Genomic DNA, 23,049 nt, shown 5'->3' with positions numbered 1-23,049 from the left:
CATTGTGTTTCTGTTTCTATAAACCAAGATGTTATTTCCCATCAATCACTTTCTACTTTCCTACAGAATCATCACTTGCTTTTTCATTGTCATTTGCCTTCTCCATAACTTGTATTTATGTTTAGTATTTGTGAGTGACTTGAAATGCCTCCTAGCTTCCAGTGAGGTGCTAATGGGTCACAATACAATGATTTTCCTGGATTGCATTTTCAAATGCCAACAATTGATAATGTTTTGCTTAGTACATGGTTTTAGCCATTCATTTGTACTTGGTCTGGCTAGAAAAGACCATTAAATTTTTTTGTTGTTGTTTAAGCTCTTACCTTCTGTCTTAGAATTGATGCTATGTATTGGTACTAAGGCAAAAGAATGAGAAGGGGTAGGTAACTAAGATTCAGTAATTTACCTAGGATTACACAGCTGGAAGTGTTTAATGCCATATTTGATCCCATGACCTCCTGTCTCCAGGTCTTATCAAAAAAATCCAAAATTTTCAGGGAAAAAAGCTTGCTAACTCCTTGAATCCAGAAAACTCCACAGCATCAGAAGATCCAGCATAAATTTTGGAGTATAACTGATTGAACTATGTGGGGTTTAACACAATCATTTTTTAATGTAAACTTGTATGCCAAAGGAGATTGCCTCCTACTTACTGTCAGTGTGCCTAGCAAACATTAGTTTGTGCTCTCTCTCTCTCTCTCTCTCTCTCTCTCTCTCTCTCTCTCTCTCTCTCTCTCTCTCTCTCTCTCTCTCTCTCTCTCTCTCTCTCTCTCTCTCTCTCTCTCTCTCTCTCTCTCTCTCTCCCTCCTATCCCTTTTATTTCCCTCTTATGTCTAACTATTGTGGTTTCTGATTATGTTAAATGTTAAAATGATCCATTGGGAAGACTAGTCTCCCAAAGGATCACAGGGGGTTTTGTGAAAGATAATCTTTACTCTATTGTCTATCCTGAGTTAACACTAACTTAAATACCCCTACTTAGTACCTCATTAGACTGAAGACAGGATTAACTCCCCCTTGTCTACTTTTGAATTGAATCAACAAAAGATTAAATACCCTACTTAGTACTAGGCTGGCAAGGTACTTAGAGAATTCATACCCTTAGAAATTCAATCAGATCAGGAAACTGAATCTTTTTTATTCAATCAGCTGGGAATCTGTGAATCTTTTTGAAGAGACAATTTGGAAAATGTGATTAGCCCCTGTGAAGAGGGGAAGGGACAAGAAATCACCATAAAAAGCAATCCCCAAACTCCTTCAGGGCAGGTTGTCTTTGATAAGATAGTCTGAAGAGATTGTCTTCTGTAGATAGTCTTAGGTAGTCTTTGCAGGAGCTTCGCTGGAGACTACAGCTTGGATCATAGGCTTGACTCTGACTCTTGGACTACTTTGTTGGGTGAGTAAAAGGCTGACCCCTTTTCTAGATTCTAGAGAAACTAGCTTCCATCTTGGAGGAGGCCACATGGTTACTCATTCCCAGGCTTCCTGGTTAAGAGCTAATTAATCTCTGCCTGTATTAAGCAGACCCAGAGCAAAACATTTAGGTTGATAGGATAAATAACTTCTCTATCCCCCTCCCATTTCTCTATTTATAAATATTTGTAAATAAACTTCTGACTCAAACTATAATAAATACTGGCAACAACATAATTTCATATAGTCATCATCCAATGATTAATTTTAATATCTACAGTCTGGCTTTTTATTCACTGAGCCACCTAACTGCCCCAAAATACCATTTTAAGTTAGGTGGTAATAGTATAGTTGGATGCTCTGGGTAAGACATGCGTGAATCACACAAGAGGTTCTCCATTCCTATTTCTCTTCATGCCACCACACCAAACTAGGTCCACCAGTTCAAGCTGTTTTTGTTGGTATGGCAGTGGTAACATAAGGAACAGAATGGTAGCAGCAATGGTAACAGCATCATGGAATGAGGTACCTAAAAACCACTGTATATTAGGTCAAATGAAAAAAATGATGAATAAAAGGAAGTTCATATGAGTTATCATTTCTGTTTCCCAGATCCTGAGGTGGTATAGCTAGAGAGGCAGAAGGATATTTTTAATTTTTGTCTTCCTACATCAAAATTAGAAAGAAAACTTTGTATGTGTGAGGGTACTAATATGAAATTTTATAATCTGAATTAGTATGACATGAATTCAACTTCTCACACTGCCTTAGTTCAAAAGATGGAATTTACATTCATCACAAGAATTGTGGGCAGAAAGACAAACCAGCTAGCTATTGTAATAATCTCTGGATGAGGTGATGAAGGTCTATGCAAGTGTTAGAGGAGATAAAGGGAAATCTAGAGGAGGGATGTTATGAGGGTAAAACCAGTAAAACGTATCAATAGATTGGATGGGGGTGGAAGGAATGGTTTGAGAGAGTTGAGGATGATATTTTGATTTCTCACTTGGGAGGAGAAGGGGGTCTAAACTGGGGTAGTAGCCACATGACTAGAGAAAAGGGGATAGAGAAAAAAGTTGTTTTGTCATTCAGCCCACAAGCATTTATTAGTCACTTACTATGTGCCAGGTCCTGTATTAAATGCTGGAAATACAAAGAAAAGGAAAACACCATCTCTTCCCTCAAGGGGCTCAAATCAGAATGAGACAGGCAACACTTGTAATATTTATATAGGGAAAATGGGTGGAATTGAAGAATAGGGGATACTGAAGGTTTTGTAACAGGGAATGGAGAAGTTGAAAGAAGAGAGGGAATATGGCTGCTGGTGAGGTAAAAGGAGAGAGATGCCACCTGCTGAGAGGCTATTTTTTGAAAAATGGGGTTCCTGAAAAATGGACCGCTTATGATAGCCTGAGGGGATGTACCCTCTATAGATTGATGTTGCAGATACCCCAGAGCAGGTAAGCATGGACCCTCCTGAGGGACAAGCCTCCCCCCACACCAAGGTTGCCCAGAAGGGGTCCAATAAGGACAGTTCATAGTTGAATGTCTGTCCTAAGATTCAGCTCCCTCAATGTCCCCTGAAATGATAATCCTCTTATCTGACTGCAGTTATTTAAATAAAGATAAATTTTAATAACAAATTTGAATTGGGAGGTATCAGGGAAGAGGGAAGAGGGATTTCCCTAGATGAGGTCTGAGTCTCTCTCAGCTTTTCAGCTGGTGGAAGGTTTCTGTTATTCCTGTCTATGCTAATCTGTGCTAGTTTTCTTAAGTTCAAAGTCTTAGCAGTAGACAGCAAGAGGAAGAAAAGTTCTGATTTTCAGATCTGGTTGGGCCTGTCTCTTTGGACTGACACCCCTAAAGAACTGGCCTTACAGTCCAAACTGCTTCTCTTAAGTCCTTTTGTCCAATGATACAATCACAAGAATCCAGGTAGAGCACACAGTTTGGAAATTCAGGAATAGAGGCATTTCTATCCAGAGACAGGGAGAGAGACTCCTTCCAGTTCCAGGGCCAGGAAGAAAGTAAGTCATGAGACCAACAGCCACTCCCAATTGCCCTTTCCCCCACAAACTGTCAGTCTTATCAATATCTTTTCTCTAATATTCCAACTGCTGTTGGTTCTAACTTAGTGGCAGAAAGTCCAGAACTTGCTTTAGTTTTCCTTTCCACACATTTAAATAACTGTATGTACAAGATAGAGAGGTTATCTGAGAAGGGAAGGTACTAGCAGCTGAGGGGATGGGAGAGACCTCCTTCAGAAGGTATTATTTAATCTGAATGTTGAGGGAAGTCAGGGACACCAAGAAGTGGTGGTGAAGTGCAATGGCCTGGAATTGAACAGGGCAGTTAAGAGGGACTATAAGCCAGCCAGTATGCCTCAATCAAAAACTATTGAGGGGAGTGAAGCGTGTAAGAAGTCTATAAAGGCAGGAAGGCACCAAGTTAGGAAGAACTTTAAGGGCCAGAGTTTACCAATGAGATGATAGGTCACATGTATTGCTGCCTCATGGGTATTGATGCTTTTTCTTTAGAATACTGTTTAAATAACCTTTTCCTATTCTTCTTTCTCAGAACTGTACCATGCCTCACTACAAACTGATTTATTTTAACATGAGAGGAAGAGCAGAAATTATTCGCTACCTTTTGGCCTACTTAGGCATACAGTATGAGGACCATCGAATAAATCAAGTGGACTGGCCTGCAGTCAAACCAAGTAAGACATTGACCCCTCTTGACCATGATTTCCAGTTTACAACTGAGAACCAGGGTGGCTTCTTCCTCTATCTCAAAAGGTAAAGTGGTATAAAAATTAAATTATATCTCTCATAATAAAAATAATATATTTTATGAGGTTTATTAAGGATTATTAGAAATCAAAGAATAAAGAAGATACAAAATAAAAACCACATGCCCATGGCTGATTAGCCAATTCAGAACCCCTGCGCTTAGCTTACCACTAACTTCCTACATCATTGCAATGGCAGAGGAGAGCGTGGTAGGCATTACTGCCAGTTAAATACCAATTGTGATCTCACCTCTGTAGAGACTCAGGTGAGATTATAAGGAATTCTGGGAAATACCAAGGACTTCTGGGGATTGAAGTCTTAGGGTTCAAAATCTCCATTTATACATACCCCTCTGTGATCCTATTGGGAAACCAGTTTCCCCAAAAGAATCATGGAAACATAATCAACTTAAAGATTGCAATAATTTGTGGATAAAAGGAAAAGAGAACAAAACTAATGATTACTAGGCACATTGACAAAAAGCCAAATTAAGAGCAATCCCCTTTGACATAAAAGTATATATACAAAATAAATGCATTCAAACCCCACACAGTTCAAATCACCACATCTCGAAGTTCACTCTGGATCTTCTGGTGCAGCATGTTGTCTGTGGAGGCATTTTCATGGTGTCTTCTCCAAACAGTTCACTTTTTGGATTTGGAGAGGTAGCATCCTTCTTAACCTAAAAATACTCTCAAAAGGAATTTAAACTTTGCAATTTAAAATAATAATATTTTATACATACCCCGCTGAAGAGGGTGATTAAAAAACACAGGGATTATTTAGGGATGCAAGGCTGAGTTATGAGGTATATGAATCAATTGGCAATAGAAATCAAAAACATCAAAAAAATCCAAAATAAAAAAGATAATTTCTGGATGAAATATAGACTATCAAAGTCTTATGTGTAAAAATTCTAAGTAAAGGAAAAATAAATCTATAACAGGTCCTTGAATCAGGGCCCAATTAAAATGATTTAAGCAATGATGCATTTACCCAGTCAGTAGCCAGGACTACAGAAAGTTTGTCGCACTATGAAAGACAGCAAAAGGACTAGATTATAGGAGCCAGGTGGGAGCCAAATTTGAGATACTTGGTAGAATGTGGAACAAGAAGGACCTGCCCTTTACACATGTTAAACAGCCATAACCTCAAACCCCAAACAAGTTCAAGTCCTCTTTGTCTTGGCTCAAAATAATATCAATCCCACCAGGATTGGTTGGTCTCTTTGACCTTGTGCTCGATTGGCACTATGCAGTTTAGCTTTTTGCTTATTTGGCACTGTGCAATGGTTCTTTTTGTATTCTCTTGTCTTGGAATCAGATAGAATCATTAAGCAAAGACACATAAATTTTTTAAACAATTAGTGGCATCATTTTTATAGTCTCAAGCTTTTGGGGTATGCATTGACATTATAGAAAATATATTTTAAACTTATATTACTGCAAAATCAAAAAAGTTAAAGAAAATGTTAATCCTGATGACATGTGCTTCAAATATAAAAAGAAGAGAAAAAATAAAACTGAAATAGTATATTGCACATGCAAGAAGAATATAATAATAAAAGAGTTTTAAATTTCAAAAATATAGCTTATAATCATTGACACACTGTGTCAGCAAAGGAAATATAGGATACAAAGTTTCTCACCAAAAATGAGATCCATTTCCTCTTCATACCTGGCCATGATCCACTGTGAGTACAAGCAAATGAATTTCACAAAGTAACAGTTTTTTATAAAGAACAGTAGTACAACAGGTAATGCACATTCAAAAAGTACCAAAATCCCCAAAATTCACAATAGCCCAGTTAATTACAATAGCAAACAAACCTACTATCATATTTCACATAAGTTGTTGTATGACATTTAAAGAAAAATGGATACTTGTCACAAGTTTTTCAGATGTAGCAATATTTCAACCTTGGATGAGATTTTTAAAACAAAGTAAAACTTACTTGGGTCTAGAACATCATCAAGAAATCTAGATATCATTCTGGTGAAAGGGTAAAGTGAGCTGAAGAGTTACAAATGAGAGATGCTTCTCTTTTGGGAGCCATCCAAGGGTACCATGCCCTGGGATTAACTTCCCAGATCCTTTGGTGATGTCCCATTCATTCACATTTTTATAAATGTGGGAGGTGGAGATTATAATTGTATTTCACTTCAGCTACTAAAATGGACCTTACCTCCTGTTAGAGGCAAGCAAAATGATCAGAGTTGTTGAAAAAATCTAAAAATCATGTCTAAAGACCCCTTAAAATCAATTTGAGATATTTAGCTCATCAAATTTTCCAAAGGTTGTTACACAATTTTAACCAGTTTTGATAAAGTCCATTCATCCTCTATGTCACAATTTACAAAGCAAAAATAGAAAAAAAGGCTGTTTTTTAAAAATATGGGCTTATTCAATATTTGTTCAATATAGTTATAGGGGAAAAGCAACAGAATTTAACAGTAGTTAAAACCCATTACATTACATTAAAATGATTCAGTGTAACAGAAAAGTATTGAACACATTAATATATAAACTTCAAACCAACAAAATTAAATCTTAAACAAAACAATCAGCAAAATGCAATAAAATGCAGAGATTTTTATAAAACATGGAGTCTGAAAAGTCTTAAAAATATAACATTTAGTCTCTTTAAAGTTTGTTTGTTTTTTTCCATTGAGATGCCTTTTGTCAGTACTGTGGTAGGATTTTCCATAGCAACGAAGAACATGGGTTTTAGGAATCTCAAATTAGGCAGGCCCAAATAGCAAAGAGTTGCAGGGAGATTAATTTCTCCCCTGAATCTCAGGTAAAATAAGTAAAAGAATCAGTGCACTTAAAAAAAAAAGTGCACTTTGAAATAGGAAATGCACTGCTCTCTCATAGAATACACCATACTTGAATACACCATACTTGTAATCAATTTCCTATTTGGAAAAGTCTCTTCCTTCTCCTCGGTCACCCCACCCCCAGGTCCCCTGCCACATGGAGGCTAATTGTTGCCTAAGGAAAGAACACCCCAGTTTTTACCAGTTGGTTTGTGATTCAGAAGACACAGGCAGCTACCAGTAGCCTGGGTCCTGGGGCTGGTCTGGGGAGATCTGGCTTGGAGGCAGTAGAGTTGTTGGGGCTGGGGCTGGGGCCAGGGCTGGGAGAGCGATGACTGGAGGCAGGAGTGGAAGGCTGGAGTGTAGAAGTAGGCAGCAGGAGCGAGCTGAATCAGAAGCTTTGCAAGGGTAGGCAAAAAGCCTTGGCCAGAGAAATGGGGCTTTAAAAAAATTATCTAGGCTACCTTTAAAAAAAAATTGAGAAGTTCTCATTCAATCCCTTCATGGTTGCCAAAAACTGTAAAAATTAAATTATGTCTCTCATAATAAAAATATTATATTTTTATGAGGTTTATTAAGGATTATTAGAAATCAAGGAATAAAGAAGATACAAAATAAAAAACCACATACCCATGGCTGATTAGCCAATTCAGAACCCCCATGCTTAGCTTACCGCTAACTTCCTACATCATTGCAATGGCAGAAAAGAGTGTGGTAGGCATTACTGCCAGTTAAATACCAATTGTGATCTCACCTCCATAGAGACTCAGGTGAGATTATAGGGAATTCTGGGAAATACCAAGGACTTCTGGGGATTGAAGTCTAGGGTTCAAAATCTCTACTTAAATAGTAGCAAAACTGTAATCATGTAAAAGGTCACTTCCAACCTTTGAGTGATGGCATGAGCTGATTATTCAGTTATCAGTTCTCACACTCTTGCTTTTGTGATGTTCTTCTGAAGATTGTATTGGATTTGGACACAAATGTTTAAGACTGTGACAGAATAGAGATACCATCAAGTACATCAAGTCCTGAAGAATGCTTAAGTATCATCAAGGGCAAATAGTATGCATATATACTTCATTTGAAAAAATGTCTTTTGGAGATTCTAGATGGCTCATTGGATAGAGAGCAAGGGCTGGAGAGGGAAGATCCTGGGTTTCACTCTGGCCTCAGCCACTGCCTGGCTATGTGACCCTGGGCAAGTCGTTGAACCCCAGTTGCCACCCTTACTGCTCTTCTGCCTTTTGAATGGACATTTAGTATCAATTTTAACCCATAAAGTAAGATTGTGTGTGTGTGTGTGTGTATGTGTTTTCAGAAAAGAAAAATGTTTTAAAAGAACTCTTTTCCTTATTCTGACATGCCATTTTTCTGCTGGAGTCGATACTCAAACTTTATCTAGACATTGTCTTTTAATTTTTAGAGCCATGTGTAAAATTTCACTAGTTATATGGATCTACTTCTAGCAATGGAAATTGGTACCTGTGTGGATGAGAGAATTATAGATTGCATTTCAAGGACTTGTTGAAAAAACATCATGCAGGAAGACGAGGGAATTCTGCTACCAAAGGGGGGTGGACTAGAATCTCTAGCTAAGAAAACCAGTTGGACAGTTGGAAACAGGGTTCTTTTCTCTTTTGAACAAGAAAAGAGAGGAGCATTCTGCTGAACTCAACCTGTCATGGTCCCTCAGTTATATGGGAAAAAAAATCAGATTAGTCATCAATTCCTCATTAGTGGATAGAGACTTTTCGCTTTGGGGAACAGAAGAGACTATCCACCAGAAGACATATTCTCTGTCTGTAATTTCTCTAGATCAGGAAAATCCAACAGCCTGACTCTACATCTCTCCAGGGACTTAGGTCCCCAAACCTGAGCCATCAACCCCTGAGGGGAAATTTAGGATTAACAGTAGTTAGGGACACCTATTTTTCCCTCTACCCTAAACCCCACATTCCTATATATTCCAAGGAATAAACAGACCTTGTTATTTAGAAGAGACTGATCATCCTTTTTCATCTAATGTGCTAGGGGAATCAGGATAATCTCTATCAAAGGAAGAAACCAGAAATCAGAGACTAATAAGGGGATTTCCTCCTTATCTCTCAGCTCTGGACTTTGGTGAAGACTTCTCCCCTTCCCTTGTGTAGTCCTATAGAAGAGAGGAAGTAGTGCTTTCTTTTATCTGTCCCCTCTCTTACTCAGACCTTTCTAACTTTGGCTCTTGACCCCTCTAGTACACCTGTGTGCAACTTAGAGTCTTTGAAAGTTGTCTAGAACACTGGGAGGTTAAGTGAGCCCAGAGAAAGCCAATATAGGCCAGAAGAAAAACCTCTTGACTGAGGCCAACTTACTATCTATTATGCCATGCTCAATGCTTTACTTGCCTTTTTCATGGTTATAAAATCCTTATTTTACAGATAAAAAAACAAAGGCTTTATAGGTGTAGTAACCCAAATTTAAAAACTGAAATTCAAAACTCTGGCTGAAAGGCATCCCCTCAATAAAATATCAAACAAGTGTCCATTTGGACTCTGATTAAAGAATAAATAAAAGGAAGAGCTACCTCTCAAGACATCCCCATTCCCATTTTGACCCATTCTAAGCTCTTCCTGAAACCAAGTCTAAATCAGCTCCTTTGTAACTTCCTTCCCACCCCCAACCCTCCATTGCTCCTAGTTATGCCCTTTGGGACCAAATAGAGCAAGTCGAATCCCTCTGAAACACCACAGCCCTTCAGACACTTAAATTCAACTATCCTATTACCTCCTTGCCAAAGCTTTCCTTCTTCAGTCTTACATTATTTGGAGTTCTCTTAAACAATCTTTATGTGTCATGAACTCAAGGCCCATCACCATTCTGGTTGCCCTCTTCTGGATACTCTTGTAAACTCTCAAGACCAGAAAAGAGCACAGGACTCCAGATGAGATCCAATAAGTACTAAGTACAATGGGAATCTCAATTTCTCATTACTAGAAGTCACCATGAAAACCCAACGTGCCTTTTGGTATTCCACAATGCTCTACTGGCTCTTATTGAGCTTACAATCCTTTTTCAAACTATTGACTAATGACATCTCCTTCATCTTATACTTGTAAAGTTGATTTTTTTTTTGGTAGCTAAAAGGCTAGGATTTTACATTTATTCTGACAATTTCATTGCATTATATTTGACCCAATGTTCTAGCCTAACAAGATCCTTCTGGATCTTGATTGTCATTCAACATGTTAGCTATTCCTCCCAGCTTCAAGTAATTGGTAAATTTGATGAATATGCCATTATATCCATATCCAAATGACTACTAAAAAATAACAAATAGTACAAAACCAATCCCAGATCCTGATGCACAGTGGATAAATGCTGGGTCTCGAAGACCTGAGTTCAAATTAAGCTTCTGACACTTACTGGCTGTGGGACCTTAAGCAGGAAAGGGAACTTTCCAGCCCTTGGACAGGATTGGAAGTCAAGCAAAGAGTTAGGAAGTTTGTCTCTGTAAGCTAGGAGGAGGAAGGAGGTGATGTATCCTAGTCCAGAAGCCTTATGAGAATTGTAGAATCCAAGACTCATAGATTTAGAGCCTGAGTAGAGTCCAACTGATCTAATCATCCCATTTTTTAAAAAACCCTACCTTCTGTCTTAAAATCAATACTGTATATTAGTTCCATGGCAGAAGAGCAGTAAGGGCCAAGCAATAGGAGTTAAGTGACTTGTCCAAGGTCATACAGCTAGAAAGTGCCTGAGGCCACCTATGAATCCAAGACCTCCCATCTCTAGGCTTAGCTCTAAATCTACTGAGCCCCCCATCCCTCTTTTTAAAGAGGATATCAAAGTTTCTAGAGATTCTATGGCTTGCCTGGGGTCCCAAAGTTTGTAACTGTCTGAAGTAGGTGTCTTACTCAGTTCTTCCTAACTCTAGGAACACTCTATGTACAAAAAAGGCTAACCTGAAATGAGAGACGTGGTTTGTCCTGCCCCGTTTTCAGCAGTTGGGAGTAGAGACTCTTCTATATTATCTGAAAGATATGTTTACTATAAAAATCCTGCAAATAAAAAGCTTTTACAAATGCATCTTTATATGAATAAATAAGTGAAACAATAAAACAAAACAGTTTGCATAAGTATTGGTATGCATGAAATTGAAATCCTTTACCTGACATAATGTTCCTAAGTAAATGGATGGCTACATTTATAGCAACAACAAATGGACAACTACATTTGGTTGTTTGTTGATCATGGAATCAATTTTACCATTGTTGCTGGAAAGGACATGAAAATCAGTTCCATTCATAATCCCTGAAATTGCCCAGGTTAAAACTACCTTTCTTGCCATTCTCAATATTTATGAGACCCCCCCTAGTATAATATAAGATCATTAAAGGCAAGGAACTAATTCATTTTTGTCTTAGTGAAGCCAACCCTTAAGCATAGAATCTGGCAAAAAGTAGGTAGTTAATAGTTATTTAATTGATACAAGGCTGTTTCTTGAGGTATTAAGTGGTACAAGAATGGTACCTAGTCACTTTTACTGGCAAAAGTGGTACCATCATGAAAATGATGCTTTGAGATCAGGTCTAAAACTCTCTGAGTTTTCCCTCATTCCCATACTGACTTGTAATGGAAAAATATCTCCATGATTCATCTGAAAAAACAAAACAAAACACATTGTACTTCCACTTTATGTATTAACTATTGATTTATTTTGTTTTATTTCAAGCTATTCCATTTGGCAAAATTCCAATTTTAGAAGTCGATGGAGTTTCCCTTCACCAGAGTCTTGCCATAGGAAGGTTTTTGGCTAGAGAAGCAGGTAATGCATTTAAGATTTTTGCCATTATAGGTATTTTGTGTTAGCTGGTTCTGGACAATAGCATTTAGGTCCTATATTGAATAATAATAACAAAGCTTATATCTTCTGTTTCCAGATGACTTATCTTAGTTTTTAAGTTCTTTTCCCAATTGTCTTCAGCCTCTCTTAATTGTGTTTTGAATTGCATTTTTAGTTCTTCCAAAACCTGTATCCAATTTGCTGGATTTCTGATTTATTGTTTGATGATCCCTCCTCCTCTGTTCATTTGCTCTTTGTTCGTTGCCTGTATAGAAGCTGTCTATTGTAATTTCTCCTTTTTCTGTTGTTTGCTCATATTTACCTCTTCTTTATTCCTCATATTTGTCTGTGCTCTTGCTCCTCTCATTTTTTTGGTTTTGGGGTTTTCTGTCAGTCTCCCCTCTTGGAACTTTGACAGAAGATCTCTCTGTGCAGTCTGTGGGGGAGGGGTGTTGGAGTTTGAGCTTCCCTGTTCTCTGGAGGCTTTTGATTGGATTAAAGTCCAGCAGTTTATGGGGGAGGGGTGTTGGAGCTTGGGCTTCCCTGAACTCTGAAGACTTTTGATGGGATTAAGTTCAGCTGGGTTAGGCTGGATGTGCCCTGAGGCCAAAACCTCCTAGAAGGCTGGAGCAATATGAAGGGTCTCCTCAGCTGTGACCAGGCTGCCAGCTCTTCACTCCCTCTCCAGCTGCATCCCAACTGCCTGTGTTCAACGCTTTGAGCCTGGAACAGCCCTGCCCGCAAGGTACACCCTCCAGACAAGCACCTTTGCCCACCCAGAGGTTCCCACTGCCTCTGGAGGCTTAGCGCTCTAGGTGGAGGGGGAGGGGTCCTAGGACCTTTCTTTTGCCTTCCCCTTAAACCCTAGTATTCTTGGATTCTGCCTTTTGCAGGGGTATACCTTTTGAATTGAGTCCAGCAGGAGGGTTCCTTGGCTCTGTCTTGTTGTTAGGTTTGATTTTCAGTCTCCTGGGAGCATTTAGTTTATAATTGGTAAGGAAGAGTATTCAGAGGTCTGAACTTTTGCTGCTTCTATACCGCCATCTTGACTCCACCTCTCAGGAAAATATCCAAAGCCTCTATCTTCTAAGAAAATTTACTAAACACACTTACAAGTATAAAACACTATTAGGGACAGTGGAGATTACAAAGATGATTAAGTCCCTGATTTTAATGATCTTATAATCTTTTGATCATAATATGAATTCTACTCTATCTATACTTATTCATAAGAATTCACCAAGAGCAGGCAGTGTCTTTTGTGTGCTGGTAGCCATATTTGGTGCATTTCTATATAGTCATTTAAGACCTGTAATTTTTATTGCTTACTCCTTTTTTTGGATTCTTTCTCCTCTGAATCTCTGCAGAGTCCCAATTGCCATTCTTTATTTGGTTTTGTGTGTTTGTTTTAAACCCTTACCTTCCATCTTAGAATTAATACTGTGTATTGGTTCTAAGGCAGAAGAGTGGTAAGGGTTAGGCAATGGGGGAGTATTAAATGACTTACCCAAGGTCACATAGCTAGGAAGTGTCTGAGACCAGATTTGAACCCAGGAAACGCTGTCTCTGGGCCTGGCTCTCAATCCACTGAGCCACTTAGCTGTCCCCCATTTTTTACTCGTTATGATGGCTTTTCTCTAGAAAATGTAGTTTAGTGGATATATACAGACAATTTCCTCCCTTTCCTTTACATTTTAGTTCAAAGGCTTTTATTTAAAAAGAAAAAAAAAGGATTTGCAATACTGTAAACAAATAGATTCTTCCTAGTCCTTGTTAGCTCCCTTTCATCCCTAGTCAGGGGCCTATAATTCTATATTTTAAGTATTGGTATAGAAATAGAAATCTTATTTTCATATACTAGCTGTTTAACTATTTACTTCCAAAAATCAGTCTTTTATTTTCTGAATCTCTTGTATTTAATGGACCATATTATGGAAAACACCATCAGCTTCCCTAAAGGCTTTAGTTTATGGCTCTCAATTTTATAATGTCAGTAGATATTTTCTAGGTCTTTTCTGGCAGTATCATTTGAGCTTATTATATATGAGTCATCAGAAAAGGAAACAGCATAATCATTCTATTCTCAGGAAAAAGAAATATTTGAAATGAATAAGGGAGGAATCTGTGAATGTGGTTCAGAAGGTTTGGGATGTGTAAAGAAGACCAGAGATGGAATTTAAGAGGTGATATTTAGGAGGACTTGAGGAATTGGAGAAGGATGCAAGTTTAAATAGGAACACTCTGAGGAACACTGATTCAATCTGAAGAAAGAAAAGCCTAAGAATGTAAAACACCAAAGGAAGAAGATTCAAGGTTAAGGTAGTTGGGATTCCAAAGAAAGTTTAAAAAATTGTTCAAGATCAAGTAAGAGATGAGAATGGAAATTTGAGGTAGTCATTGTCAAAGTCTTAAGTGGCACTAAAGAAGCTGGCAATGTATTTATTAGTGTTGTTTGTACTTTGTTTTTGAAGATTAACAATGACATCACCAGGATGACATCTTGACTTGGCCAATGAATTGGTTTTAAGTGAGGCTAAGTTGCACAAAGTTGTCATTCTTCACTCCCTCTTCCATAGTCTAAGTCCAGGGGCAAGACAAAAGTGAGAATGACTACTAATGGCCCAGGATGAAGTGAATGACCTTGGAGTCTTCCATGTCTGACCAAGCTCTAGGTACTCCACAGTGCCTGCCTTAGCTGCCTTTATGGCAGTTGGAACAAATTATTCTCATCACTGAGTAAAATCTTTACATGATTGGGGAAGACATCTTTCTAACTCATCAATGGGTTTGTGGCCCATCAGTTACCTTCAACCTGGTTTAGTCCTTCTGCCAAGACATTTTTACCAGGATATGACCATTGTACAAAATTGTGTGGTATTACTTGTACAGTGCAAATGACAATGATTTGAGAAACTGGTGACAGGTCCCAGAGAATACTTTTGGGAAAGGAAACCATTATAACCGTTTCCAGTTCTTAAAAGATTTTTTGTGGAAGGGAATTAGGCTTTGGTATAGTTTAAGAGGAAGAAACAAGAATAATGGAAGAAAGCTAGTAGGGTATAGATTTTTAAGTTTATAGGTATATATAGGGGATATTCAAGGAGCACTAGCACCTCTAGTAGGAGGGCTACTCATCATCTACTTTTTTAGTGGAAAAGAAGTGTGAAGGGGAATTACTCCTATAAATTATATATTATTTAATATAGACTTTTAGGCAATTTGCCAGAGCAGTTCCCCAGGGAAGATAAATGCAAAACTAGGAATGAAAATCTTACCTCCAGAGAGCAGCAACAAGTTCTCTGGACCAACACTGAGCATGGAATATTTGCTTTTCATTCATGGGCAAAAGGTTGATAAATTATGCTCTAACTCAAGAGCAATTAACTTTTTGTTTTGCATCATGCAACTCTTTGACAGGCTAGTGAAAACAACGGAGCCCTTCTTAGAATAATGTATTTAAGTACAATATATAAGATTGCAAAAGAAATAAAAGGTTAATTTAAAAAAATGCATATATTTTTCCCCATCCAAGTTCACAGATGAAATCTGTCCATGGGTAAATAGGTCAAGAATCTCTATTCTAAAGAAATAGGGACAGTCTGTAGAGGTATTCTAATGACTGATTCATACTAAATTAGCCCCAAAGTAAAAAGCTTTTAGGACTAGTAATGATAGCTTGCTTTTTCCCTCCAACCAAGAATATGGGGAATTTTCTTTTAAAGCTCACTCCTTATCCCTTACTCCCAATGTGCATGCAAATTATATTAAACTCTTGGAATCTAGACAGAGGCATCATTGAAAATTTTTGTAAATATGCAATATATCCATTTCCTCAAAAAATAAATTGCATCAATTGTTTTTCTGGAACTATAGCAAGTTTCCTCTGTTTTGTAGGTCTGGCGGGGAAGACAGAGTTGGAACAATGTCAAGTTGATGCCATCATAGATACGCTGGATGACTTCATGTCAAGGTTCCCTTGGGCAGAGAAAAACAAAGATACCAAAGTAATGTCATCAACTGCAAATAAAAATATTCATTAAATATAGGGAGGCATCCTATAGTAGATGGGGGGAGGGTAGCCTCTGATTTAGGAAGAACTGGTTTCAGATTCTACCTCTGACATATACTGCCTATGTAGCCCTGGGCAAGACACTGGGAACTCTCTAGAATAATGAAATCAGAAGTCTAGGTATCTGACTACACAAGGATAATTTACATCTACACACATACATACATGTATTAAGTATATGTATATATTTGATGACAAAAATTTTAATGTATTAGGTTCATGTGTCCAAGTCAGTTGTAGAAAAGTGAAAGTTAAACAAATAAGGTTATCAAAGTACTTTGAGCAGGAAAAAACTATAGGAATCAACTAGTCTCCCTAAGCCCACCTCATTTTACAGATGAGGAAAATGGGTCTCAGAGAGAGGTGAAGTGAAATGCTGGTCACAATAATCTATAGTTACCTATGATCTTATCTTTCCATGACCCACACACCCTAGTGCTCTAGCACAGAAACCATGCTGTTCCCACCCTCAGTTACATAACATCATTTGTGTAACATCACCTCATTGGTGATGAGATTTATTCAAAGACTATCAATTCCCAATCATTGTAGACTCTCACCATATTTTGAATTCTTCACAAGTATTAAGAGGGAATTTACCATCCCTGCTGGCTTAGAGTTTTGACTCTAGTTGATTACCTCTCAAATATTTCCCATTTTTTGATTGACTTTTCCAAATATTGGGCATTGAGGTAGGAAAATTCTGCCATAACAATAGGAATCCAGACTTTCTATTCTTTTTCAACATGTTTTCATTCCACCCAGGTTGACTGGGTCCAGAGTTCCCACAAAGTGTGCCAAGGAGTGGACATGCAGGGCAAACTATTTTGTATTCAGACAAAAACAGGCCAGGGTTGGTTTTTAGTAGCCCTTTTGGTGTCTCTTCCCTTTGGTCTCTTCTTCCCTGGCAACCCTTCTACCTCCCATCCTTTAGGGGCAGTATTCTTCTATTTGCTGACAATTCCCCTCACTAGAATAAGAAAGATTTTACTACCTGGTGCTTTTTGTCTGATGGAAATTCAAGGTGATTCTCTCAGGGGGACATCTTTTTTTTAAAGGCTCTTCTTTATAATGCAGAAGGACAATTTTTATCTTTCGTTAAATCTTTTGGGGATTTTAGCAATGCAGAGCAGAATATTGTTGGGTGGAGAGACTTAGAGAACTTCCACATTAATAGTGAACCTACCTTGGGCCATCTGCACAAGGTTAGGTCTCAAGCAATATCAAGGTGCATTGGTCAGCACCTTTCCTTTACCCCCTCCTTTCAGCTGACCTCTTTCCCCTATATAACAGGTGTTGTGAGAGACTTCATTAGTTACTTCATAAAAACATTCAAAATGCTATTAAATATTAAAATACTCTCAAATTATTCAAAAACCATTGATTTTCCTTTCATATTGTATTGCTGAGCTCTTTCCTATCATACTTCCTAAATATACTTGTGGAAGCCACAGTTCTGGAAGTTGTTTTTACTGATGATACACAGACTTAGCAATGGGCTTTGTGCTTGGCAGTCTTGCTGGTGGGTGTGATGGATCCCATCCTATTTCACACATGTGCCCATGCGCACACATACACACATGCACACGCGCGCACAAACACACACACACACACACACACACACACACCCCAGGTATCCAAACTGGTGATCCACTTATTTTTAGCAATGGTCATGAAACAAGATTCCAGTGGATTTGTGTAGTCCCTTTAAGTTTCTAATAATAAGATTAGGCAGTTCATAATAGGAAGCTGGAAATGCAAGACTAGTAGAGAGATTAGGGTTGAACAAATAGGCCTGATAGTCTTTTGCTCAGATCTGATAACTGAATCCATGTGAGCTGATGAGATTACCAAGTAAAAGAGTACAAAGGAATAAAAGAAAAAAGCCTAGGACAGGTCTGTATGGGACACACATTGTGAGCGGACATGACCTGGGTGAAGGACCAGCAAAAGATGTTGAAAATCAGCAGGACCAAAAGAGAGCAATGTCATTAAGACCAGCAGAGAAGAGAACATCAAAGAGCAGATGTTTGACAGTGTCAAAGTCTTCAGAAAGATTGAGAAGGATGAGGACTGGCTTTGGAGAGAGTAGTTTAGCTGAATGATACAGTAAGAAATCATATTTCAAAGGGTTGAATGAAGGAATGGAGAGGAAGTAGAGGTGCTAAGATGGTTTTTCCCTAGGAGTTTAGCTGAGAAAGGAAGAAGGTAGCTTGAAGAAGTGGTAGGATCTAGTAAAAGTTTTATGGGGAAGGAATAAAAATCAATACATAGGGAGCAATTGGAGAGAGAGGGAAGGAGTGAGGGAGGGAGAGAGAGGAGGAGGAGGAGGAGGAGAAGAAGGAGGAGGAGAGAGAGAGAAACAGAGAGAGAGACAGAGAGACAGAGAGACTGAGACAGGGAGAGACAGACAGAGAAGGTGAAGGAAGGAGGGAATTGAGAATTAAGGTATTTTGGCAAGAATAAGGACCACCTCATTACTGGAGGCAGAAAAGAAGTAAGAGGAAGTATGACAAGGGGAGAGGAAGAGAAGGGGGAAAGTGAGAGCTCATGGCAAATGACCTCAGTTTTCTCAGTAAAGCAAGAAGTGAAGTCAGCCTGTAGAGAGTGGGAGTGGGACAGAGAGTCACTGATATTAATGTAGTTGATGTAATACAGTCCGCTGCAGGATATATTTTTTTAATACCAAATCATAGATAAGAGCTAGATGGGACATTAGGGATCATCGAATCCAACTTCTCCTTTTATAGGTGAAGGAATTGAAGCTCCAATAGATTAAATTACTTGCCCAATATCACACAGGTAGTAAATAGAAGAGATGTGATTTGAACCCACAGGTTTTCTCACTCCAAATCCATTGTTTGTTTTTTATTCATCTACAATGAAAGGAAAACGAAGGGAAAGAATTTAGATCAATACATTCTAGCAATACAACTGGTATATATTAATAATGCAGAACACTACTAGGTTCTGGGACAATTAAAAAGCTGCCCTCCAAGAGGCAGCAGTCTAGAAGTTACTTAGTCATTTAACAACTGTTCAGAACACACCAGCTATTATTTATCTTTACAACTTCTAAAGGCATCACTCTAAGAGAGCCACAACAGTTCAAGAAGGGGAAAATTATTCTTTGAAATGTACAATCAGGAGGGAGAGCAACATGATTAATAAAATGAAAGACTAGACATTTTCTTCAATCCTCTCAAACCTTCAGAACTACTCAAAATAAGAAAGGTGTACAAGAAACCGAGCAATTGAAACTATCTCCATCAACCAAGCCAACAAGAAGTTGAATTAACTACTTGATGATTTAATACCAGAAAAGACTGAACTAAGACTCTTACTTGCCTCTTTCTCACCATTCCTCATACACTGGAATGGCAGCATAGCCTGACCCAAAGGCTTGAGCTCAGGAATCTACTCAACATTTTCCTTGCTGTTATCATGGTCTCTGCCAGCACAGCCTGTTCCTGATCTCAGTCCATCATGCAGTTGCAACAAGTAACAAAATACAATTTTCTCCCTCTGTCAGGGTTGGTAAATGAATGAGAACAGAAGGAACTATTGTAGTTGAACCAAGGTATGTGGGGCTGTACCAGGAAGGGAGGAAAAGCTACTGACATATAGGTGGGAGCTAGTTGTATCTCCCCAGAAATCTGTTGGCACAGGAAATGAGGCTGATGAAAGTGAACCCTCCAGCATGGGAGAAGGCTGTGAGACATCTTTGAGGGACATCTCAGACACCTTGAGCATGATCAGATAGATAAATCAATGGGAAGATCTAAAGGAGAAAGGAAGATGTCTTGTGAGACATTTAAACAAGTTGAAACATTTCCAAATAAATATTTCAAGATAAAGGAAAATAAATCAATGCCTCATGAAACAAATTCATTAAAGGTTCCCAAAAGCACGGAACCACACTAGGATGTTTCCAAATGGTTCAAGAGAGAAATAAGAAGTGTGGAAGCAGAACAGAAATAATTAGCAGAACAAAAATACTTGAATCCACAGTAGCAAGACCCACCAAAGAAATTAAAATAGAGAGCTGATTTGCAATGCAAATGCATGGAAATGACCTGAAAGAAGAGAAGCAAAAATAATCTTAAAAGAACCCAAGATAACCAACCAAACAAAAATATATGGCCTTGAAGATAAAGATGACTTGAGGATCACAGGCCTTACAAGAACAACATAACAAGTCAAAAACCATAATGCAACAAATAATAAATACCAAAACAGAAGAAACAATGCAAGCAAATTGCCTAGAACTTCTGAATACAGAAAACAAAGAGACAAAACAGTTCATAGACCACTGCCAGAGGGGGGGAAATAAAGAACATCCCTATGTTGTAATATCAAATCATATTGGTTAAATTTAACAATCCAAACGACAATAAATTCCACAAATTACCAAGAAAAAGACCACCAAACATTAAGGAAAGGAAATCTGAGTAAAGTAGGACTATTCTGCAACCTTCAGAAACCTCAGAAAGTAATGGAATAACATTTTCCAAAGAACAATGGAACCTAGCATGTAACCCAAGGTGACATACTCTGCAAGTCTGTCTCTAATCAAAGATAAAAGAGAGCCATTTGAAATATTCCTATGGGAAGAGGGTAGAGAACCATTCCAATGCAGCCCTGGTGAGAGAAACAAAGAAAAGGCACAACTACCAACCAAAACACAAGTAACAAAATAATTCACAGCCAAAGAAATATTATCATATGAGTAATTGTGGCTGAGCATAAGTGATTGCTTCTCCTATAGCAGAGCTGCTATTAAATAATACAAACCAAGTTTATTGCATTAATTGCATTAAAAATAGTTAGAGAAATGCTGAAAAATACTGCTGTTAGGTCTTTCTATCAATTTACTAAATATTGATCAACAAGCAATTATTAAACAACTACTCTGTACTAGGTACTGTGTTCATAAAGACAGAACAGAAAGGGCAACTAGGTGGTTCCAGTGGATAAAGAGCCAAGCCCAAAGATGAGAGGTTCTGGGTTCAAATGTGATCTCACATTTCTAGCTGTGTGACTCTGGGCAAGTCATTTAACTCCCATTGTTTAGTCCTTACCACTCTTCTGCCTTAGAAACAATACATGTATTTTAAGATGGAAGGTAAGGGTTAAAAAAAAAAGGAGGGGGCAGCTGGGTAGCTCAGTGGATTGAGAGCCAGGCCTAGAGACAGGAGGTCCTGGGTTCAAATCTGGCCTCAGACACTTCCCAGCTGTGTGACCCTGGGCAAGTCACTTAACCCCCATTGCCTAGCCCTTACCACTCTTCTGCCTTGGAGCCAATACACAGTATTGACTCCAAGAAGGAAGGTAAGGGTTTAAAAAAAAAAAGGCAAAACAGAAATATACCCTGCCCTCGAGTATTTTTTTTTAAATTGATCATTAGAATGATCTGGATTCTATATGGTCTTGACTTCTTTCCAGCTCTAACATTCAGTGAATCAAATGACTAGAAATGCTCAGAACCCATGAGTTATGATTATCACTAAGAGTTTGGAGAAGAAAAAGGAAGGACTTCATTAACTGTATAGAATTTCAATTAATGTTCATTTTTTTCTGAAAATATATCTTTATCCCCAACTTTCTGGGACTCAGACTCACTTCAGCTTTTTTTGATGATGATTATTTTGCCCACATCTATCTCAACTATTTTTTTTTAAACCCTTACCTTCCATCCTTCCATCTTGGAGTCAATACTGTGTATTGGCTCCAAGGCAGAAGAGTGGTAAGGGCTAGGAAATGGGGGTCAAGTGACTTGCCCAGGGTCACACAGCTGGGAAGTATCTGAGGCCAGATTTGAACCCAGGACCTCCCATCTCTAGGCCTGGCTCTCAATCCACTGAGCTACCCAGCTGCCCCCTATTCTCAACTATTACTAATGTATTATTCTTGCCCAGTAGTGAAAAAGAAAAAAGAAAAATCATTTTATCTCTCTCTTTTTTTTCTTCTATTTTTGGTTGCATTGCTGCCACCTTATGGTTCAAACAAACTTTACCACTGAATTAATTTCATGAGAGTCAAAGAAGTTACTAGTTAATCATTTTGTGCTTCCTTGCCTTCGTGTTTTTTTTTTTAAACTCTTACCTTCCATCTTGGAGTCAATACTGTGTATTGGCTCCAAGGCAGAAGAGTGGTAAGGGCTAAGCAATGGGGGTCAAGTGACTTGCCCAGGGTCACACAGCTGGGAAGTGTCTGAGGCCAGATTTGAACCCAGGACCTCCCATCTCTAGGCCTGGCTCTCAATCCACTGAGCTACCCAGCTGCCCCCTTGCCTTCGTGATTTTAAAAGGGCTGATATAAAAAGTGTTATATATTTTAATAGATTATGAAAATATCCCTCTTATACTTGCTTCCTGAAACTATCAAATCTATATGAATTTAAGATATTTGACTCCAGGTGGACCAATATATTTTCTTAATCAGATTTCATAAACCAAAAATTGAATTGACTGAAAAATTTCAGTCCTAATTTTTAAGACAGAAAACAAAACAAAACAAAAACTTTCCTAAAGTCGTGGTCTTTGAAAAAAGATGGTATATTGCTAAACTTCTTTTATAACTTTATTTCCCTTTTCTGGGCCTCAGTGGCCTCTCTAAGATGAGAGGATAGTAAATATTATATTGTTGACTACGTACCATCCATCCATTCAATCAACATCCATCAAATTCAACTAATCAACAGGCATTTACCAAGTACTTAGTATTTGCCAAGCACTGAGGATATAAAGACAAAAATGAATTATTACCCCCTTTTCAAAGAATTTACACATTCTATCTAAGGTAACAATTATGCACACATCCATAAGAATATAACAGATAAACACCCACACACCTACATATGCACACAGCTTTGGCAGCTGAGAGGGATCAGAAAAGACGTCACGTGAAAGGCGGTGCTTGAGCTGAGCTTTCAGGAAACCTAGAGATTCTATTAGAAGCAGAGATGAGACAAGATTATCTCCTGGGCATGCGTCTTATAAATCTTGAAATTTCTGAGACTTGTGAATGTTAAAAATTTCCAATTGTATTTTAATTTAAAATCCAAGAATTTTTGAATTTTTTTGTTTGAGATTGTATTTTTATAAAAATCCAAGAATTTTGATTTTT

The 23,049-nt window shown here is 38.2% G+C and overlaps 1 protein-coding gene across 2 annotated transcripts in view; it reads left to right on the top strand.

Moving 5' to 3' along the window:
- Positions 1-23,049, top strand: part of HPGDS (hematopoietic prostaglandin D synthase) — a 54,135-nt gene that overhangs the window by 20,640 nt on the left and 10,446 nt on the right. The window contains exons 2-4 of one of the 2 annotated variants that reach the window (XM_007495729.3): positions 3,991-4,132; positions 11,742-11,834; positions 15,747-15,856. In XM_007495729.3, coding sequence (XP_007495791.2) covers positions 4,000-4,132; positions 11,742-11,834; positions 15,747-15,856 — 336 coding nt within the window. In that variant the 5' untranslated portion in view covers positions 3,991-3,999. Of the gene's footprint in view, positions 1-3,990; positions 4,212-11,741; positions 11,835-15,746; positions 15,857-23,049 lie in introns of both variants that reach the window. The other variant, XM_007495734.3, reaches the window with a different exon arrangement.

The sequence above is a fragment of the Monodelphis domestica genome, chromosome 6, assembly GCF_027887165.1.
Source record: "Monodelphis domestica isolate mMonDom1 chromosome 6, mMonDom1.pri, whole genome shotgun sequence".
NCBI classification, from domain to species: domain Eukaryota; kingdom Metazoa; phylum Chordata; class Mammalia; order Didelphimorphia; family Didelphidae; genus Monodelphis; species Monodelphis domestica.
The sequence above is the reverse complement of the archived record's forward strand: the minus strand, read 5'-3'. Positions and strand labels throughout refer to the sequence as shown.